The 20,602-nt window shown below is 50.7% G+C and overlaps 2 protein-coding genes across 6 annotated transcripts; both read right to left on the reverse strand.

Annotated features, from left to right (window-relative positions):
* Positions 1-740: 740 nt before the first annotated feature.
* rhot1a (ras homolog family member T1a) lies at positions 741-10,515 on the reverse strand. Of its 4 annotated transcripts, XM_028985435.1 has the most exons (21): positions 10,276-10,515; positions 9,828-9,886; positions 9,667-9,748; positions 9,549-9,592; positions 9,414-9,467; positions 9,273-9,325; positions 8,367-8,475; positions 7,820-7,921; positions 7,606-7,704; positions 7,420-7,528; positions 7,218-7,338; positions 7,053-7,137; positions 6,826-6,971; positions 6,647-6,747; positions 6,432-6,562; positions 6,268-6,351; positions 6,078-6,200; positions 4,681-4,883; positions 3,655-3,771; positions 2,559-2,696; positions 741-2,143 (listed from the first exon to the last, which is right to left on the reverse strand). In XM_028985435.1, the coding sequence occupies exons 1-21, from the start codon at positions 10,310-10,312 to the stop codon at positions 2,026-2,028; spliced, it is 2,115 nt and encodes a 704-aa protein (XP_028841268.1). In that variant the 5' UTR covers positions 10,313-10,515; the 3' UTR covers positions 741-2,025. The 4 variants fall into 4 exon arrangements, with proteins under 4 accessions (XP_028841268.1, XP_028841269.1, XP_028841271.1 ...); XM_028985436.1 differs by lacking the exon at positions 2,559-2,696; XM_028985437.1 differs by lacking the exon at positions 741-2,143 and having other exon boundaries at positions 2,560-3,155.
* Positions 10,516-10,867: 352 nt separating this feature from the next.
* On the reverse strand, positions 10,868-20,543 carry atad5a (ATPase family AAA domain containing 5a). 2 transcript variants are annotated; one of them, XM_028986696.1, is made up of 23 exons: positions 20,514-20,543; positions 19,674-19,754; positions 18,224-19,587; positions 18,020-18,104; positions 17,800-17,934; positions 17,612-17,726; positions 17,467-17,524; positions 17,114-17,295; positions 16,860-17,005; positions 15,476-15,608; positions 15,079-15,366; positions 14,904-15,000; positions 14,534-14,831; positions 14,090-14,261; positions 13,831-14,004; positions 13,566-13,757; positions 13,426-13,490; positions 13,176-13,344; positions 12,918-13,048; positions 12,047-12,852; positions 11,670-11,831; positions 11,495-11,595; positions 10,868-11,241 (listed from the first exon to the last, which is right to left on the reverse strand). In XM_028986696.1, exons 2-22 carry the CDS (start codon positions 19,722-19,724, stop codon positions 11,526-11,528), a joined length of 4,893 nt encoding a protein of 1,630 aa, XP_028842529.1. In that variant the 5' UTR covers positions 19,725-19,754; positions 20,514-20,543; the 3' UTR covers positions 10,868-11,241; positions 11,495-11,525. The 2 variants fall into 2 exon arrangements, with proteins under 2 accessions (XP_028842529.1, XP_028842531.1); XM_028986698.1 differs by lacking the exon at positions 20,514-20,543 and having other exon boundaries at positions 14,534-14,670; positions 14,749-14,831; positions 19,674-20,118.
* Positions 20,544-20,602: the final 59 nt, after the last annotated feature.

Here is a 20,602-nt window from a genome sequence, read left to right on the forward strand (position 1 = left end):
TCCCCCCCTGGAGACACCTGCTCAGGGACACGATGGTAGTAAGTGGGATTTGAACTTGGGTCTTCTGCTTACTACCACCCATTGACGAGTAGGTAGAACTTTATTAATCCTTCATTAATGTTCCTTCAGCGATTTTACTTTCTAGTAGCAGTGCACCAGTATAATGTATAAGAAGGAAATGAGAATTAAAAAGATATTATGAAGATTAAAAACACTGAGCAATATTGGTGAAGATAATAATAATGATTATTGCACAGTCAGTAATGTTTAGAAGTGACCAGACTTTCCCTCAGACATCTCCATCTCCCACACCGACAGCATCTGGTCAAACTGACCATGGAGCTGAGGTTCCTGTACGTTCCTCTCAGACCAGGGACAGAAAATGAAATATTCAGATTTTTCTCATTAATTCTAAAAATTAACATATTTATCATATAAAACCATTTTAATGAGATGATTTCTGAGAACAGTATTTACAGCACATGCATGTTGACTAGTGTAGAAGAACAGTCTGGAGTTATGAAGTTTGAACCAAGTGACCTTCTAAAATGTAAATAGATTCATTTCATTTTTTCTTCTATTACACGTCCTCATCTGTAAGTGGTCCAGAGATGTTTCCCTGGAACCACGACTCTTCACTGCTGGACATCATCTCCGAGTGCAGCAGGACGCTTCTCCACCTTCCTTCCAGAAGTACAAGTCATGTACCCCACACACACACACACACACACACACACAGGTAGTTCACACAGTCATTTATTGTAAATGTTGGGTTGAAGGGGGGTCAGAAATGAGAAACATGTTCATGGTCTGAAATGAGAGGGGAGGCATCAAATATAATCATTATTATTATAAAAAAATAATCATGTGACACATGGAACCCCAAATAACACTGGTGGTTTTAAAAGAAAATAAATATGATGTAGAACCAACTGGGTCAGAGCAGCATAACACTGGGCCCGGCTGGTGGGGCCTAGGCGGAACCCGGCTGGTGGGGCCTAGGCGGAACCCGGGCCCGGCTGGCGGGGCCTCGGCGGAACCCGGGCCCGGCTGGTGGGGCCTAGGCAGAACCCGGCCTGGGCTCGGCGGAACCCGGGCTCGGCTGGCGGGGCCTAGACAGAACCCGGGCCCGGCTGGTGGGGCCGCGGTGGAACCCGGCCTGGGCTCGGCGGAACCCGGGCTCGGCTGGTGGGGCCTCGGCGGAACCAATACACCCCGGCTGGCGGGGCCTCGGCGGAACCCGGCTGGTGGGGCCTAGGCGGAACCTGGCTGGTGGGGCCTAGGCGGAACCCGGGCCCGGCTGGCGGGGCCTCGGCGGAACCCGGCCTGGGCTCGGCGGAACCCGGGCTCGGCTGGCGGGGCCTAGACAGAACCCGGGCCCGGCTGGCGGGGCCTCGGCGGAACCCGGCCTGGGCTCGGCGGAACCCGGGCTCGGCTGGCGGGGCCTAGACAGAACCCGGGCCCGGCTGGTGGGGCCGCGGTGGAACCCGGCCTGGGCTCGGCGGAACCTGGGCTCGGCTGGCGGGGCCGCGGTGGAACCCGGCCTGGGCTCCGTGGAACCCGGGCCCGGCTGGCGGGGCCTCGGCGGAACCCGGGCCCGGCTCGGAACCCGGGCATTCTTTTATTTGTTACAGTGACTACATGAAAAATAATAATACAAAAAAATCTTTCCTTGAGCCACTCGCATGCAACGCAGAATAATCCCAAAGTCCAGAACTAAAATGAATAAAGAATTATAACAATAAATTACACTTGCAGTGTGAATAAAACTCATGGCTTTGTAGTGATGCTCCTCCTCTTTGTCAGTTCAGATCTTGTGTTCTCCTTTCTTAAGGAGAACCACTAGTGAACACGAGAAGATGGACCTGAGAACATTACAGGTCACCAGGTCCTTCCTACGAATGACAGTGGCGACAGGATCTCTTTAAACCAAACGCAGATCTAGCTGAGGCTGAAATGGACAGGTGGGTGGGGCATAAGGATGGTTGTGGGAGGGGCCAGGAGTCATGGGCTTCGTGCTGGAGATCACCGCTGCTTCAGGAGAGCTTTGTACATAGCGAAACCCAACACTGCGAACACGGTGGCCCCCAAACTTGCCCGCAGCCAGAAGGTGGAGTTCTTCAGGTCTGCTTGGGTGAGGTGTCTGCAGGGAGAGGGAGGAGTTAAAACTGGATTAGTGAGTGATTGGTCAATGTCTGGACAAGAAGAAGAACGGAACACAACCCGGGACAACAACTGGACACAAGAAATGAGAGGAGCAAGCAGGAAGCGGACAGACAAGAAGCTCAAACACAACCTTCCACCAACAGGAGGGACGGAGTGACATCCAATGATTTGTCCTCAACGCTGCCACCTACTGGACCACATGAAACGCTGCATACGGCCAACCTCGACCTCAATTCATGATCTGCTCTAAAACATCAGGGCTTCTTCTCTGGCCCATGAGGCGTTTGGTTCTTTTCTCTTTCCATCTTAAAGAACATTAGTGAGGCGCGTGTCCACACACACACACACACACACACACACACACATCCAGACCTCCCCACTGACTGAATTACCTGTGTGGAGGGAGGTTAACAGACGCGTCCATGTAGACGGATTCCTCCACATCGTCCACCTCGTGGACCTGGTGGATGAGGCTGGACTCCTCATCAGCCAACAGAAACGCACCCAGGTCATCTAGAAAAGGCCCCAACCTTGTATACACACGTACACAGGAGGGGCTTCAACAACCCCGCCCAACAAAGCTACGGCACCGCCCAGCACAGCGCGCACACACACACACACACACACCACACTACCCGGTGACGGTCAAACTGGGCCAGCAGGTGGAGCCCTGACCTCCAGATGCTGGTCAGTGTGGTGTGTTCACCGGGGTTAAAGAGGCAGAGCGGTTAACCGTTACCCATCATGCACCGATGGTTCTCGTTCACATTCAATCAGCACTTAATCCACAACTGTTAAGATAAAATTCAAAATCCAAGCAGCATATCTCATATGTGACAGAACACACCACACACACACACACACACACACACACACGCCCAGAGGAACCATACGGAACCCTGAGAGAACCAGCACTAATCTAAGCATTTGCGCTGAAGACGTGCAGTAAGAGGAGGACGAGGGCCAACCACACGCAGGAACATGAAAACCTGCAGCAGGTTCACAGCAGGACAAGGACAAAAGAGGAGAGGGGACATCATGTCACAAGGGGCTCCACGCAACACAGTAAAATCATCTCAGCACGTTAGATATGAAGATGTTCTACAGCAGCTCGTGGAGGTTAGGAACTTCTACAGCTGCAGCAGGTTCCCTCTCTGCACATCCACAAGCCTCCATCTGAGAAGAATGAAACCCCGACATTCTGGATTTGGGGAAAAATCCTAGCTAACTGCTAAATAGTTCGCTTTATAGTTAATGATGGGTTCCGGCTCCACCGGAGAGGTCATCAGGTTTAAAACAACTAGTTATTATTAGATCATTATTATTTCAACTCATTCATAAACTAATATTAAAAATGTGCTGCGATGAAGAGCGAAATTCTGCATCCCTGCGGAGAACCCGGACGCCACAGCATGGATATGCAGAGTAACCTGGGTGACTGAAGGAGGGGGCGGGGTTAGTGGCTGTGTGGGGGAGGGATTTGTCGACCTGTTGGAAACGGCAGAGCAGAACGTGGCCTTTATAGAGCGCAGCAGCTCCGAGTTCAGCAGGAGGTGGCAGATGCAGAACGTGCACCTGTTACACAAACAGCGCAGCTTGGCATGGCTGCACACACACACGCAGACACACACACACACACACACACACACACAGTAGAGAAGGTCAGCACACTGTGCCAGTCTCACAGTCATGAGACATAAACAGGGCTGATAGCCTCAACATTGCGGTCCAGCTTGGGTAGAACCCTGATCTTCGTCGTTGTCAGGCGGGGTCCATGGGTAAGGCTCCAAAGTGAGAATTTAAAGAAATACTGATTTTTTTTTTGTAAATAAATGAACAATATTCAGACATGAGATGAACAAACCCAGTATATTTTCCTTTTAGATTAATATTAACAGTATTTACCAGGCGCCCTTATCCAGAGTGAGTGGGGACAGGGACCGAGTACTCTGGAGCAGCTCAGGGACACGATGGTAGGGACACGATGGGGGCAGTGGTGGCTAGCGGGTAAGGAAGCGGCCCCGTAATCAGAAGCTGCCACTGAGCATGCCTGTCATGGCTGCCCACTGCTCACTCAGGGTGATGGTTAAATGCAGAGGACACGTTTCACCGTGTCACCGTGTGCTGTGCTGCCGTGTATCACAAGTGACAATCACTTGACTTTAAAAAGAAAAAAGTGGGCTTTGAACCTGGGACCCACCAGGCCACTACCAGCCTAATCGATCCCTAGTTTACTATTCCCAGTTTTTCCCACCTACTGACATACTACAGTCACAGCAAGAAAGGAATTCATTACTAGCCGAAGGACACCAGAACACTACAGTTTATTCAAAACTAACTAAACACGAAATAAACTAACTTTAACTCTGGCGAGATGCTGTGTGTAAGAGGGGTGATGGACAGATTTACCACATGGAGGCGGGACCTACGACCACCGCTTCACGGTGAGAGTCTTCCTACATCTCTGAGCACGAGTGACCACGTGAACGACGGACCCTGCCGCTCGGTACTCACGGGTACATGGCCATGGTGGTGAGCTTGGTGTAGACGTCCCTGCCGGGCGCCTCGCTGGCGTTGCAGGTGAAGGGCTGCGGCGGGTGCAGACGGTGTTTCCGGCAGAAGTCCAGCGGCGAGAGGGAGTAGAGCTGACGCACCTCGTGCAGGTCAGACTTGGCCGCGATGATCATGCACGGCGTCTTACTGTCCATGAAGTACTGCTGCGGAGCGAACACACACACATATATATATACCATACACACACACACACACACACACCATACACACACATATACCATACACACACACACACACATACATACATACCATACACACACACACATACATACATACCATACACACACACACACACCATACACACACATATACATATATACATACACACACATATACATACATACCATACACACACACACACACACCATACACACACATATACCATACACACACCATACACACACACACACATACATACATACCATACACACACACACACACACACACACACACACACCATACACACACATATACCATACACACACACACATACATACATACCATACACACACACACACACACACACACACACCATACACACACATATACCATACACACACCATACACACACACACATACATACATACCATACACACACACACACACACATACCACACACACACATATACATATATACATACACACACATATACATACATACATACACACACATATACATATATACATACACACACATATACATACATACATACATACCATACACACACATACATACCATACACACACATATACACACACATACATACCATACACACACATACATGCCATACACACACACATACACCATACACACACACACACCATACACACACATATACATACACATACATACCATACACACACACACACACACACACACACACACACACACACATACATACATACCATACACACACACACACACATACATACATACATACCATACACACACCACACACACACACACACATACTTGAGACATTAGTCCCGGCCACTTACTTCTGATTAGGGGTGCACCGATAGCACTTTTTTGCATTTTGGTACTCGCCGATACTAAAAACATGATTTAAATTTACAGGTAACAGCTTTAGTCATATAATTTAACACCAAAAAAGGACCAGTTTGGAGTTAAATACATGTATTTCAAACGTCTGGAGCATTTGCTGGAACACATGCGCTGTAGCCTGGCTGGTCCACCGGGACATTATGCTAATTAGCTACACGGGGCGCCTGTCATTAACCCCTTACACATTCCTCAGACCGGGGTATCGTCCCCGGCTTCGGGGGACTTTTTAACGAGTACCGCGGCAGCCCTTCTTCTGACCTTCGTCTCTCACCTTATAGACCCTGGCGCAGTACTCGAACGAGCGAGGGTTGCTGAGGTCGTACACCAGACACGCCACGTCGCAGGACAGGTCCGCCTCAGACCGGAACTCGAAGTCCGGCACGACCTCGTGCAGCTGCGGACCACAAATCTGGTCAGGCTTCCTGCCGTCAGAGGAGACGGGCGGCCATGATGCCACTCACCAGCAGGTACTTCTCCTGGCCGTAGACGTAGGTGGTGCTGATGGCGTAGTAGGACTTGTGCTCCTCTCTGATCCGCCTCTGGCGCTTTAAGGTGGAGTCAGAAGAAGACTGGTTAGATGGACCCGATCATCAGCAGGTCTTTGGTTGTGTGCGGTGCTCCTCACCGGCAGGTTCCGGCCCAGGAAGGCCTGCAGGAAGCCGCTCTTCCCGCTGCCTCGGGCCCCGAGCACGTTGCAGCGGAACACGCTGCGCTGGGTCTGCTTCTTCTGCAGGTCGATGCGCTTGTTCCTGGTCACTACAGGGCACCACGGTGCATTTTATTAGTGGAAGTTCTTAACGCGAGCGAGATGGACTTGCCGCTGAGAAGACGTCCCCACACCTGTTATGGCTGCTGCCTGAGACTCCTGCTCGCTGATGATGGAGTAGCCCAGGTATCCCAGGTACTCCAGGCACCTCTGAACATCCAGGTAGGTTGTTAGCCTGAGAGAGGAGAGAAGGAACGTGAGGAACCAGCGTTGGGATTCGGAGCCGGCTGGGCTGGTAGCTGGTGGAACTCACGTCCACTGGGACAGGTAGCCCTGGTACGTGATCCAGCCCTGGTCGTTGGTGCAGATGGTGCTGTTGACATCAGGACCCCAGGGCATGTACGGGAAGACTTTGAACAGGTCCTTCAGCTCCTCTGGGGACAGGGCACAGTCCCGGTCCTGATACACGGAGCAGATGTGTGGAATGACAACCTGACCAACAGCAGGGAGGAGGACAGCAGCAGAAGCCCCTGAACTCACTTTGTCATGCTTGTCAAAGACGCTCTGCAGGAAGAGGTACGCGTTGTGGTTGAGCTCCGTGGTGCAGTCTGGAGGGATTTTCAACCTGGAGAAGACATGGAGAAAAATGTCCTCCTGTCTGAGGGTGTGTGTGTGTGTGTGTGTGTGCTGAAGTCTGATCCTCACAGTGGGAACAGATACTCCTGGGTGAGCTCGAGGTCATCGTCGTAGCCAAACCGCCGAAGAACCGTCCAGGTGGTCTCATGCCGCCCTCTCTGGATGAAGAGCGTGTGCAGAAAAAGGAAACCTGTCCAGAAGTGGACAGTAAGCCACGGCGGGATTTCATCTTCAGTTGTCATGATGGAACTTCACATGTGAACGAAATCACCTTTCAGCGTGATGCCGTTGTCCTTCACTCCATCCGTCATGTTCCTCCTCACCACGTTCTTCACATCCTCCAGGGCCTGAGGTGCCAGTGGCATGTTGAAGCATGTTCTCTGTGCACAGAACCAACAGGCAGAGTTAAAAACCCCGGCCACCAGGGGGCGATCTTGGCACAGCGCAGGAACCGGACCTGGAAGAAGTTGAGCTCGTTGTCGTTCAGGATGCCATCGTTGTCCAGGTCTGACACTTTAAAAATGCGTGTGAGAGCCTTGATGCATGAAGCCTTCAACTGTCAACAGAATCAAACGTTCACGTTTCCATTAAACACCTTCTGGGACAGGAAACGATTCAATTCAAACACCTAGAACGAGCCAGAAGAAGACATCGTTCAAACCTCCGCTCACCTCCTTCTCCTCAGGACAGTACAGCGGCCCGGTGGGGTGCAGCACCGCCTTCTGGGCGTAGTAGAACAGCTCAGAGATGTTCTTCAGGTTTTTTGCAGAACACTGACATGCAACGGAGAAACAATAAGAATCACAACGTCAGCATTGCGACATGGAGCTGAGAAGGTGTGGATGTCCACCTCTCTCTCCTTCTTTATACGTTCCTCATTATACATCCAAAGATCTCCAGCTCAGGGACTGGACTTGTTACAACGACCATAAAGATATTGTGATTCCTCTTTTATCTGGAATCTTCTAATTAAATTATTACTGGGCTAAAGAATAAAACACACACACACACACACACACACACACACACACACTGCTCAGGACGTGACTCCCTCCACATACAACATGATTCTCTATTCAGTCGTCACCAGATACCTGATCCACCAGGCAACTGGGCATTAAAAACCCCTGCAGGCGACACACACACACACACACACACACGCCAAGCAGAATAAAAATACTACAGCCATAAACCATAATGTTCCGTGGTGGATCTCACCTCCACACAGGTCTCGATCTCGGAGTACTGGTTCATGATTGGCAGGATGGTCTCCATGCTGCTGTGTTCCACAAGGTCAGATTTATTCCCCACCAGGATCAGTGGAACCCTGGAAAAGCAACACACACACACACACACACACACCAAGAAAACGGGAGTTGACGTCACACGTCACTTGTATGTTTGTGTGTGACACCGTGATAATATCTCTAGTCTCCCACAGCATGATGCTGCCACCACCACGCTTCACCGTAGGGACGTACCGGCCTGGTTTCCTCCACACGTCGCACCTCGTATTTGGTTTGTCGTAGTTTGAGTTTCTCGTGCTGCCGTGTGCTAAAGTGAAGTGATTGTCGTTCTGAAACGCTGCAGCGCAGCACGCGCTGAAATGTGTCCTCTGTATTTAACCGTCACCCTTGGTGAGCAGTGGGCACCATGACAGGCGCCCGGGGAGCAGCGTGTGGGGACGGGACCTTCATCAAGGGTGCCTCGGTAAGCACTAGGACACCACTGTCCTGTAAAACTACGGCGTGTACGTGGACTTCTGTCCGGCCTGATTAGTGGACAGAGATCCATTTTGGAATTGGGCTTCTTTTTTATATTTTATATGTCAGGCCGAGTCTGGCTGGTAGTAGCCTAGCGGGTACCATACTCGCTTATTAAGAAGACCCAGGTTCAAATCCCACTTACTACCATCATGTCCCTGAGCAGGACACTTAACCCTGAGTGTCTCCAGGGGGGGGACTGTCCCTGTCACTACTGACTGTAAGTCCCTCTGGATAAAGACGTCTGGTAAATGCCGTAAAGGTAAAAAATGTGACATTTTTGCTGCACCTTAGACCACATGACACATTTTATTCAGCACTTTACAGTCTATAGAAAACACACACACACACACACACCTACCTGCTGTCTTTGTCTCTCCGGTCATTGATGAGGGGGATCCAGTGGCTCGTCACCTGCAGGTCCAGGTGAGATGGTTAAAAAAACTGCGGTTATATGAACTCTGGTCCTACAGAACAGATGCATGAGAGCTGAAGATGAAACCTTCTCAATGGACTTCTTGTTGTTGACAGAATAGACAATGCAGATGACATTGGCCTGTAAAGACAGAAGAGCTCCATCAGGACCAGTCTCACCAGGCAGACCTTCCACACCAGTACCTACAGCAGCAGAACCCACCTTGGAGATTTCCTGGTACAACTGTTCATCAGACTGCTCAGCTTCTACAGACACAATGACAATCCACAGTTAAAGACCTCCAGTAGACTGAGGTGAGGTGTGTGTGAGCGGAACTTACCAGAATAATCCACGATGTGTGTGGGGACCCTCTCAGGTGTGACGTCAGCTGGAATGGTGATCTCCTCCGCGCGGAGAGGAACCTGAATGGAGGTACATTTAGAGACCAGGGACATGGAGGTCCACCATGGAGGTCCTCACTATGGCAACAAGATCTCTTACCTCATCAGGGAACTCCTCGCTCACCAGTGACATGATGAGGGAGGTCTTCCCCACTTTGGCTGCAGGAACCAGAAAAACAACCGCAACAAAACCTCATCATGGGGAATAAAAATCTACATTTCACTCTTTCATTAACGCAAATGTATTTGAACCCCTCTCCGTGTGACGTCATAATACACAGACCCGCCACGTGTGACGTCACAGCCCGCAGGATTCGACCAGTGATCGGAGGAGAAACATTTACATTTACATTTACAGCATTTATCAGACGCCCTTATCCAGAGCGACTTACAATCAGTAGTTACAGGGACAGTCTCCCTGGAGCAATTTAGGGTTAAGTGTCTTGCTCAGGGACACAATGGTAGTTAGTGGGATTCGAACCCGGGTCTTCTGGTTCATAGGCGAGTGTGTTACCCACTAGGCTACCCACTAGGCTACTACCACTCACGTTCTCCCACCAGCAGGATCCTGACGTCCTTCCTCATGGCGCCCGTCGCGGTTTAAAGTGGGACAAACGCGACTTCAACACAAGAAAACGGATAAAACGGAGCAAGAGGGTCAAACCGCGGCCAGGAAGCGACTCCTCCTCATCATCATCACCCTCTTCGTCCACAGTTCACAACATTCTCCTGCCGCTGCGCTCCTCGCACTGCCTGACCTCCAACAACCGGCAACTACGGCGAGCGGCGAGGCCCGGAGCTGCGCGGGAAACGGGGAGGACGCGACGGCGCCCCCTGCTGGAGCGGAGGTCACATCGGTACACGACGGGGGCCGAGAACATGGCGATGGTGTGATCAAATAAAGTATAAAATACGAATAAATAATCTACATGTCTGTAAAATACGTGTTATTCTTGATTTACGCACATAAATAAAAGATCAGCAGATTTATATTTTTTTTATAAACTCAGTTTACAACTGAATAAAAGGGAATTCGGACAATGATAAAAATGATTTTTCTCACACACACTTCAGCTTTATTATACAGCATGAATCATTTGAATCTTTTTTGAAATCGTTCTGATGTCCACTTTGCTTCCACAGAAGATGCATCTGCACAACGTACATAAAAAAATACAAATAAAAAGTGAAGTGATTGTCATTGTGTGACACTGCAGCACAGCACACAGTGAAACGTGTCCTCTGCATTTAACCATCAGCCTTGGTGAGCAGTGGGCAGTAGTGAGTGGGGACGGGACCTCAGTAGCACCTTGGCGGATCGGGATTCGAACCGGCGACCTTCTGATTACGGGCCCTTATTTCTGAAAGTGAGGAGCCTGCGAGTGTAACGCTCTATGAAGGCGTCATCACGCTCGGCTTCAGCAGGCACAACTTCGCCCACCACTGGAAAAAAGTGAAATGCGGCAGCGTGGGGGAGATTCTGGGATTTTCTTTTTTTTTTTTTATGTTCACGTCTGAAATTGAGAAACTTTTATTTTTCAGAGTTCAACAAGAACACAAAACATAACTACACTTCATATATAAATACCAGCGCGCGGCTTCACTCGTACACATGCAACACGGCGGGAAATGATTAATTCATGTCAACACGCAGGGTGCGCGAGAGCAGTTATATTTTACACATTTCACAAAGTCCATAAAACGCGGTATAAAAAGACACACACACACACACACACGTAGAAAAGAGAGCAGCGGCGTGTATATTACATCACTGTACAGGAAGCAGGATGAAGAGCCTCTAGAACTCCGCCGCCAGGTCCTGCAACGTCTTTTTGGGAAGACCCGTTCCGTCCAGGTAGTGCAGGAACCTGCGCGGAACAACACTTCCTTTTACTGGACCACCCGCCAGCGGCCACAGGTCAGAGGTCGGAGGTCGGCTCACCTGCGCTTCACCCTGCCCTGCTCCTTCAGGCGCTCCGCCCTGCAGACGGCGCGCAGGGCGGGGAGGTAGTCCAGCACCACGGCCGCCCGGTTTCCCAGAGTGCTCAGCGGCCAGCCGCCACACAGACCGCTCATCAGCTCGCGCCGCCGCCGCTGCACCGGCCTGTGGGAACGGGCAGAAGAAGCGGTCCCGTCAAACGAGACGCCGTACCAACGTCCCACGCCCAACTAACAACAAAATGTCCATTTACAGAAGTTAAGGGACGGTTACAGATACTTTATGGAATCATCGTGTTCCTAATTTTATATCTTATTCTTTTGATTAGTGGTTTAATTGAAATGAATATAGTGGACTGGTGGTGGGCGGAGCCTACTCACGCCGGGTGGGACAGAGGGACGTTCCGCGTGAGGCTGAAGGTCTGTCTGTGAGGAGCCACCGGGAGAGTCAGATCCTCCACGGCCGCCTGCCGCACCTCCTCCGGCAGGGTCGGCGTTCGGCGCCACGCCTCCTCAAGCTCCGCCCTGCACCTCCCGAAACTCAGGCTCTCCGCCGCGGCCCACACTTCCTGCCAGCGTCCGTCAGCGGGCTGGGGGCGGAGCCTCTCCAGCCGGGGCTCGTCCATCAAGCCACTCTTCACCTCCGGCCCTGGCCAACCGAAGGCCGACGGCCAAGAGGTGGCGCCCTCCACCTGGAGGTCCTCATGGGACAAGGAGGAGTCCAGGAAGGACATGGTGTCCAGGAAACCTGACAAGGAGTCTAGGCAGCGGGACACCGGGACGCTCCTCTGTTTCTCTGCCGGGGTCATCACCCTCTGGACCTCTGCCTGCCTCTCCTCTCCTTTTACTGCAGAATTCTGGGACTTGGGCAGAACAAGGACGTCCTCGTCTGACTCGGAGTCAGACTGGAACAGTTCTTTACCCCTGAAGCCAAGCTGCTTCTTCTGCTTCATCCTGCTGGAGATCTTGAGAGGGCTGGGGTCAGCACCTGCTTCATCCACCATCAGCGCTGGGTCGGGTTTGAGAGTCACAGAACGAGGCTCTGCAGGCTGGGAGAAAGTGGAGTGGACCAGTGTCCTGGTGGGAAGGGGAAGCAGCACTTCAAAGTTGGAGTAGAGCAGGTCCAGGCCAGACCTTCGAGCTTCAGCCAGCAGGTCCCAGCAGCGCGGATTCCGATGATCCATAATCTGTAGTAGATCAGGTAAAGGTGAGGGATTCCATCCAGTAACTAGCGACGACAAGAAGCGCTCACCTTCAGGTCCAGAAGATCTTCCTGAGGCTGGACATTGAGGAGACCCAACAGACTGCGAGTGCAGCCAGTATCACATGGTGGTAGATGGGGCCGGGTCTTCAGCCCCACAGGGTCGCCACCTGCTGCAGCCGCTAGACAGGATACAAGATGAAGAGCTTTACAACCGCATGTTCCTGAGGAGCTGCTCACACCAAAAAGACCCAACAGGTCCCCCTAAGAGACACGTTGCCTTCAGCTGGAGACCAGAGCAAGGATCACCTGTGGACTCAGACCGCAGTGCTCCTCCACTGCGACTCCAGAACTGCATCTGCAGGAGACTCCGCCGCACGTCCCCGCCCATCCAGTGCAGCATGGAGTGAAGGTCCTGGGGGTCGGTACACATGTTCTCCGCCAGGCAAAGCACCTGAAGGTAGCTGCCTACACTCACCTGCACAACACACAGCAAGCCACGGATCAGCACAGGAGACCGGAACACAAGCGCCAATTAACCCGGTCGCGTTGGTCTCACCAGCGATGGCGTCTCAAAGTGGACTTCATCAAAGCAGCCATCAAACGTGCTTCTAAACGTCGGATCTGAAGAAGACGGAAGACATTTCACACAAACGCCTCAAACTCCCCGGAACCGCGGCGAGAGAGCTGGTTCCTCACCGCTGGTGGTCAGGATGACGGGCCTCTTGGTCGTGGACATGAAGGTTTTGATGGCAGCCAAAAATCCAGAGTCTTCATCAAAAATAACGTCGACCTCCTCAAACAGGATGAGCGAGGTGGCTGTTCTCTTGCCCGGTTCCTCTGCAGCGCGTTTGATGGACGACTCTTTGGTTTTAGCCGCTTTCTGTGAGACTAAACAAGAACGTTTGGAATTGGAAATGAAGCACGAATTCAGATGAAACTGCGAGAGGAGGTTTTTATGAACCTGGTAGCGGCTTGGCGTGACCTGAAGCTTCTCTAGCTTCAGCCCTGGACCCTGACTTGAAGAAACTGGCCAAAGAAGTGGGGGCCAGCGCGCCCCGTTTGGATGGCCCCCTGCGGGGGGACTGAGGAGGTTTATGTGGTGAGGAGACCACTCGGCGGGGGGAGTTCAGCTTTCCTGTGGACATCCATTTTGGACAGAATTTAAGATTTGATCTATCGGGGACACGGGACGCTGAGGGCAGGTCGGAATCATCACTTACCAGGAGAGGATCCAGCCCTGGAAGAGATGCTGCTTATGCTGCAACTATTGAAGAACGTTGGCTTGAGGGCGTTGACCCCTTGGAGGTCCACCTGGTGGGACTGCGTAGCCTCCTTCAGCTGGGACAGGATCTGGCGTCCACTCCTCTGGGAGGAGCAGTTCACCTCGAAAACCTGGGAGAAGATAAAACATGTAGATAATCCAGTCCAGTCTTTCCCACAGATGGCCAGGAGGACACGTTTCCATATTCTGTTTATTTTTTTTTGTTTTTAATATCGGTCTTGTTGGTCCCGTAATTTGGTATCTGAAGCGTCTTGGTGCAGAATTACAGCCACTTGTATTAAGGTCAAATCATCTCACTAAGACACGGTAGGGGGTTCACTCCATGTGGACCTTGTAACTAAAACTCCAGTTTCATGAGGAGAAGCAGAGGAGGAATCCAGACCTTGAATCCCAGCTCATGGGCGCAAGCGTAGACCGTGGCCGTTTTGCCGATGCCTGTAGGGCCAGTAATCAGCAGCGTGTTGCACAGCAGATCCTCCATCTCCTCTCCACCTTCCAACCCATCAGTCAGCCAGGAGTCTGAAGAAGACAACCAGTCCAGCATTAAAACAAAACGAGGGACTTTTTCCACCAAAACCCACCATTTACTTCTCATACCACAGCAGTCACTCGCCGGCTTCCTCTCATGCTGGTTCTTCCTGTCTTCACGGTCAGCCCTCAGTTTCCACTCCCTCAGCCAGCTGGTGGGTGAAGAAAGAGAAATGAGGAGGTGGAACGGGCGTGGAGCGGGCGTGGTGCGGGCGCTGCAGTACCTGTGCACCTTCCTGACAGACTCTGCGTTGCCAACAATGTCTTGTGAGTGCTGGGGCTGGTACTTCTCAGTCCACAGCATGTCCTCCTTCATCGCGTCTGGAGAACCAGGGGTTCAGTGGTGATGGAACCAGGCTACCATGCTGCAAGATCGGAGTTCCAGAATGTTCTACTCACCCTCAGGGCAGATGGTGTCAGAAGATGGCGAGTCGAGTAAAATCACAGCCTCAGCAGGAGACACTTCCAGCGCTTTCCGTCTCTTAGAACGTCCTGCACGGCCCCTCCTGGGGGGTTCTGGATCAGGAGTGCTGGGAACAGAGGTTCCTGCCATGACCTCAGCAGCGTTCCGGCTTGGCCGGAGTTTCTTCACCACCTTCTCCGGCCCATCTCCCTCCACGCGTTTCCGTTTCCCAGTAGCAGGCTCTGTGATGGGAACGCTGGAGACCTTTTGGTCCAAATGTGGCTCTGAGAACAAAAAGTTTGATTTGATTAAAAACGCCCTCCGACTGCTGAGGTGGTAGAAGAGGAGCTGAGATGTTCACCACTCTGGTTCCTGAAGAAAGCTGGAAGTCACCTGCTGCGCTCTGCCGTTTCAGGAAGTGAGAAAACATCCTCCTGACTGGGAAAGCTGGGTCAGATGCACCGATCTCCTCAAGCAGATGCTGGCGCACCGCCTCAGAAAAATCTTCCCGTGAGCCGGAGGAAATCTGAGGCATGGAATCACGTGACAGGTTTACATCATCCTATCATGAAAATGTCACTTTGTGAGATGATTTAAGATTAATACGAGTTCCTCGTATGAAAACAGAGGACACGTTTCACTGTGTGCACCGTGTGTATCACAAGTGACAATCACTTCACTTTAGAAATGGAGATGGGTGCAAAGTGTGCCGGTCAGAGAGCAGTAGCTCAGACGGTCTCAGATTTGTCCCCTTGTCACATCACATATGAATTTCAGAAAGAGACTTCAGATACAGAATTAGGGGACCAACAAGACCGATATAAAAAACATCTTCAGAATATGGGACCTTTATAAAGAACAAAAACCAGGAGAAACCTCAGATAAAAAAAAACGATAGATTAGAACTAGAGCTGCACGATTTGGGGAAAAAGACATATTGCAATTATTGAGATCAATATTGCGATATGCGATATGATAAAGGGCACTTGCTTGTATATCAATGAAAAGTCGCATACAAATTACTTAACATACAAATAACTTATAACAACCTGAAATGCCCAGTGCTTTCAAAATACAATATTCTACTAAATTAAATAATCACAAAAAACTCTCACAAAAAAACAACAAACCCTGGTAAGGCTAAACAACTGTTTTGATTATATTTGGCCATTATAAAATCCCGTATTATAGTTCTTACGTTTAACCAAAACCTTGTTTGGAATGCATAGCTTTGCTAGCTTAGTCTAGCTAAGGTTAAGACTTATAAAACGGGATTTTATAATGGCCAAATATATTAAAAACAACTGTCCAGCCTTACCTATGAAATGTAATCCCCCGGGATCTGGTTTGGAGCGTACAGCGGTTTGTACAGCCCCAAGCAGCACAGGAGTGAGGCATTTTTATGCACTTCTCTCCATAGACATGTATATGCTTCACTCCACAGCAGAGTCTATCGCAATATGGCGGCGACGTTGACGTACGATGCAGCGCGTCATGCGGTGTCTACCTATATGTCTCCAAATAGAAAGTCATGTGACCAAACACGTCACATTCGACTGAAGTGAGACTTCAGTCAGCTCGCAAACTTTGAGAGAATGGAAACGGATATGTCGCCGATCCAATCCATGTACTAATCATTTAAATCGCAGATTTTTGCGTTCATGTCGCACAGACTGACATCGCGATTGCGATTAGATTAATCGTGCAGCACTAATTAGAACAAGTATGATACAGACAAGGGCATGAAGTAAAAATGCAAATTGGGGAAAAAACTGACCGGTACTCCGGTCTTCACCGCTGCCTGAGCACACAGACCCAGAGGTGCCTCCTGGATCTGAGGAGGTTCCGGTGCAGGAAGAAGCGACTCGTGGAGGCCACTCAGCTGCGGAGAAGCGGGCCAGGACAGGCGCCACAGACCACAATCTGGACACACAAAATATACACAACCACGGTTTCAAATCTGCTGTTCTGCTGTCTCACTAGATGCAGGAGACACGCTCGAGCGTGTAATATGTGGGGTAACGTGCTCACCAGCATCCCTCTGCTGGATGTGCACGCTGGCTTGGAAGGAGGAAGATGATTGGCTGTAGGCCTCCAGGCTGGCTGCAGTCTTGGCCATCTGCTTCTTAAAGGAGTCGGGCAGGCCGCTCTTCAGGAAGTCCCTGCGGGCGCGGAACTGCTCATCATCCTGGGAGTTTTCAGAAGCGTCCCGACTACGAGCACAAGACAAGGAGTCCAACAATATCCTCCATTATAATGGTTTTTAACAGGGGTGTGAAATTTCACATTTTTAAATGTTACACGATTGGTCCTCACTCCACAGTTTCATTTCTCTTTAACACGACTCGTGAGCCCATTCAGGGTCCATTTCTCACTCGTCCTACCTGCTGTCATCAGACCGCTGTGGTTTCTTCCCCAGAAAAAGAGGAGCCACTTTAGTCCCTGTAGAAACGAAAAGCTTCGTTCTAGTTCCATGCGGGACAACAGACACGTACAGGCAAAGCAGGGAAGCGGGAGTCGACATTTTACCCGGGAGCGTCCTGCCCGCGCCGCCATTTTTTCTCAGCACATCGTTCACAGTGCAGAGCCGTTTCTGAGAGGGGGGAGGAGGACTCTCATCCAGCTCCAAAGAGATAATGGTGTCCTGCAAGACCATGAGAGGAAGCTATAGCACGTTACGGGCCACTAGTTAAAGGAACTAGGCGTGGCCTCGTCACCTCGTCGTCACGGTAACTGGTCCTGGCTGAGGCCGGTCTTCTCGGAGACTGGCGTGCAGGGGCTGGCTTCCTGCTCTGCTGCAGGGCTCTGGCTTTCTGCACCAGCTTCTTGGCCCGTTTCTGCTTCTTCAGCTCCTGTGCAGGAGGAATTAACATGATCATTTAACATTATAACAGATATCGTCATATAACACAGGAATAACTGGAACGCAAAGGGAACCTTTTTAACCAACGGGCTGAGGATCTCAAAATCACTCTCTCCGGATTTAGTCAGGGACGTTGGAATCACACGGATGAGTTTCATCCTGGAGATGAAAAAAAAAAAAAAAAAAACACTGAAATTTCATCCCACTTACTACCATGGGTCCCTGAGTGTCCCCAGGGGGACTGTCCCTGTAAATGCTGTAAACCACAAAACCATCACCTGATCGGGCTTCCCTTGCTGTCTGGAGGTGCGAGCATCTCGGCGCGGTATCTCCCCGTTTTGGGCGTGGTGGTTGGAGGACGGTCCTGAGCAGCGCTCTCCTGGCGTCTGCTCGTCCGTGATATGTCCCTGGTGGACCTCCTGACCTCTCTAACTGTGGGTAGGTCAGGGGCTTCTGCAGAACTGCCTGCCGTCTCCATCACAGGAGCCCCGTTCTCCTGTTCAGCAGATTTTTTTGCGGGTTTCTTCCTCGTTCTTGTCCTCCTGCAGTCAGCGGCAGCTTTGTCCTCCTTCGGAGGTTCTGGCTCGGTTTGGTCCATGATGAGTTCCTCTGAACATTTCTTCTTTTCCTCCAGCTCATCTTTGGTCAGCTTCTGCTTCTTGCTGGATTTGCTTTTGGCTCCATCCTGACTGGGCTGCTTGAAGGCGTTCATGAACTGCTTCACCTCCTCCACGCTGCACCTGGGGGTGGAGCTGGACTCCAGTACGGCCAGTTCCAGATCATCTTCCTCCAGGACCACGTTGGACCTCCTGACAGGAGTTGGAAGATTCTCTGCTCTGCCCTGTTGAGTTGCTACCGTCTTGTTCCGGTCTCTTTTGTTGGAGGTGAAAATGGACGCCATCTTCTTCTCCATGAACCCGATTGGGTTGTGATCTGGGGAAACAGGGTGCACTTCGGCTTGTACTGTCAGGGTTCGAGGTGACACTGGCAACTCTGCAGGAGAAACGGCCCTCAACATGTCTGGTTGTACACCTTCATCATGACTCTGACTGTGTATGAACTCCTCGAAGGAGATGGTGACGGTGCTCCGATTCAGCGGGGAACCTTCATCCACGCTGACATCCTCCAGCTCGCTCTGCTGTGGTGGAACCACCTTCGGAGTTGAGGAAAGTTCTTCACACTCTTCTGAGCTCTCGCTTTGATGTCGACGCGCATTTAAACTGCTCTCCTTGCCGGTCCGGTCTGGCAAAGCTACAGCTGTCTGAACATCCTTTACTACGGGCATGTCTGGGCCTTCTAGAACCACACAGTCTTCAGACGCATGCAGGTGATTTAACTCCTGCAGCTTTTTCACGGCTTTTCTCTTCTTTACCTGCTTCTTCACTGGACCTTTTCCATGCTTTGTAGTGTTGCTGGGGCTGTTAAGATCTTCAGGGGACTGAAGCAGGATCTCCTTGCCCATCTGTGGAGAACTGCTGTTACTCTTCTCTTTGGATGGTGGAGTCCTGTGGAAATAGCTCATGATGTTGTTGGATCGAGAAGGAGAAAACGGCTTCTCCACAGTCTTGGCCACCGGCATGAAGTAGTTGGTTATGGTCTTTGCTGAATTGGTGTCACCATCTTTCCTTGGTTTCTTGTCTGGCTGGAGAGGGACAGGAGAAACGGGGGCAGTTTGGTTTTATATGCGCACACGTCAAACAATAAAGGCATTTTCAAGCATTTAAATACCTGTGCTTCAAAATCTTCCAGAACAGACGCCATGGCCACAAGCCCGGCCATAATGCTGCTTCACAGACAAGAACAGGACACCTGTTACATGCAGAACGTAGGAGGCTCTGTCATTTCTGGATATTCCAAAAAGAACCTTCAGAATTCACACGCATAACAAGCTGATAAACGACGAATAATTCTGCCCCCCTGGACGCTAAATAATGATCATTTGGCCGAAGCTCTTTACAAGCCAGCGAGACATCTTGCTAGCTGGCTAGTGAACAACAAACCACCTGGACGGCCGGAGCGCTGAAGCTCATTGCCAACGTTTCACGAATTACCGGCACACCTACAGTAGTGTTAAAATCACCATAATAAAAGACGCTCGGTTAAAACAAGTTTTTTTTTTCGAATAAACTCCGCCGGCTAGCAGCTCTTTGAAAAACCCGCCACCGCTGTTACAACGCACTTCCGCCCTGGACAAACGGCGCGAAACACAGACCGCCCTAATCGGCTCGGTTTCCGCCAATCACAGAGACGTAACGTCCTGACGTCAGAGCACGTCGTGAAATAAAACACTGGATGGGGCGTCGTGGATTCTAGGCCCGATCGATCAAACCACTTCTGGGGGTTTTCAAGAAGGCGACCACGGGCCAACCGTTTGAAACCGATTTCTTTTCTATGCGGCTAACGCCACCCAGCGACATATAAGGGACACACGGGATGAAGTGTTTGGTCGTTATAATGTCGATTTCACATGAAAAAACTGAACACATAATCATGTATCATTCACGTAAAATGGATTTCACGAAATAGCGGTTGTTGATAAAACGTAAAATGTTAATTCTGGATACATACCGCATTATACACGAATGAACACAACGATGGTTTCCTATAGTGTCTGTTTTTTGTATAAATATGTCATTTGTGAAGTTTATGGGGGGCGG

This window comes from Denticeps clupeoides, chromosome 7, assembly GCF_900700375.1.
Source record: "Denticeps clupeoides chromosome 7, fDenClu1.1, whole genome shotgun sequence".
Classification (NCBI taxonomy): Eukaryota; Metazoa; Chordata; class Actinopteri; order Clupeiformes; family Denticipitidae; genus Denticeps; species Denticeps clupeoides.

Coding starts and splice junctions, on each gene's coding strand:
- rhot1a (XM_028985435.1), bottom strand. CDS start 10,312: ATGAGGAAGGACGTCAGGATCCTGCTGGTGGGAGAAC. Junction 7,339..7,419: donor CAACGGCATCACGCTGAAAG/GTGATTTCGTTC, acceptor ACTTCTGGACAG/GTTTCCTTTTTCTGCACACG. Junction 6,352..6,431: donor TCCTGGGCCGGAACCTGCCG/GTGAGGAGCACC, acceptor TCCACCTTAAAG/CGCCAGAGGCGGATCAGAGA.
- atad5a (XM_028986696.1), bottom strand. CDS start 19,724: ATGGCCGGGCTTGTGGCCATGGCGTCTGTTCTGGAAGATTTTGAAGCA. Junction 17,296..17,466: donor CAGCGGTCTGATGACAGCAG/GTAGGACGAGTG, acceptor TTGTGCTCGTAG/TCGGGACGCTTCTGAAAACT. Junction 15,609..16,859: donor CGGTGAAGACCGGAGTACCG/GTCAGTTTTTTC, acceptor TCCATGCCTCAG/ATTTCCTCCGGCTCACGGGA.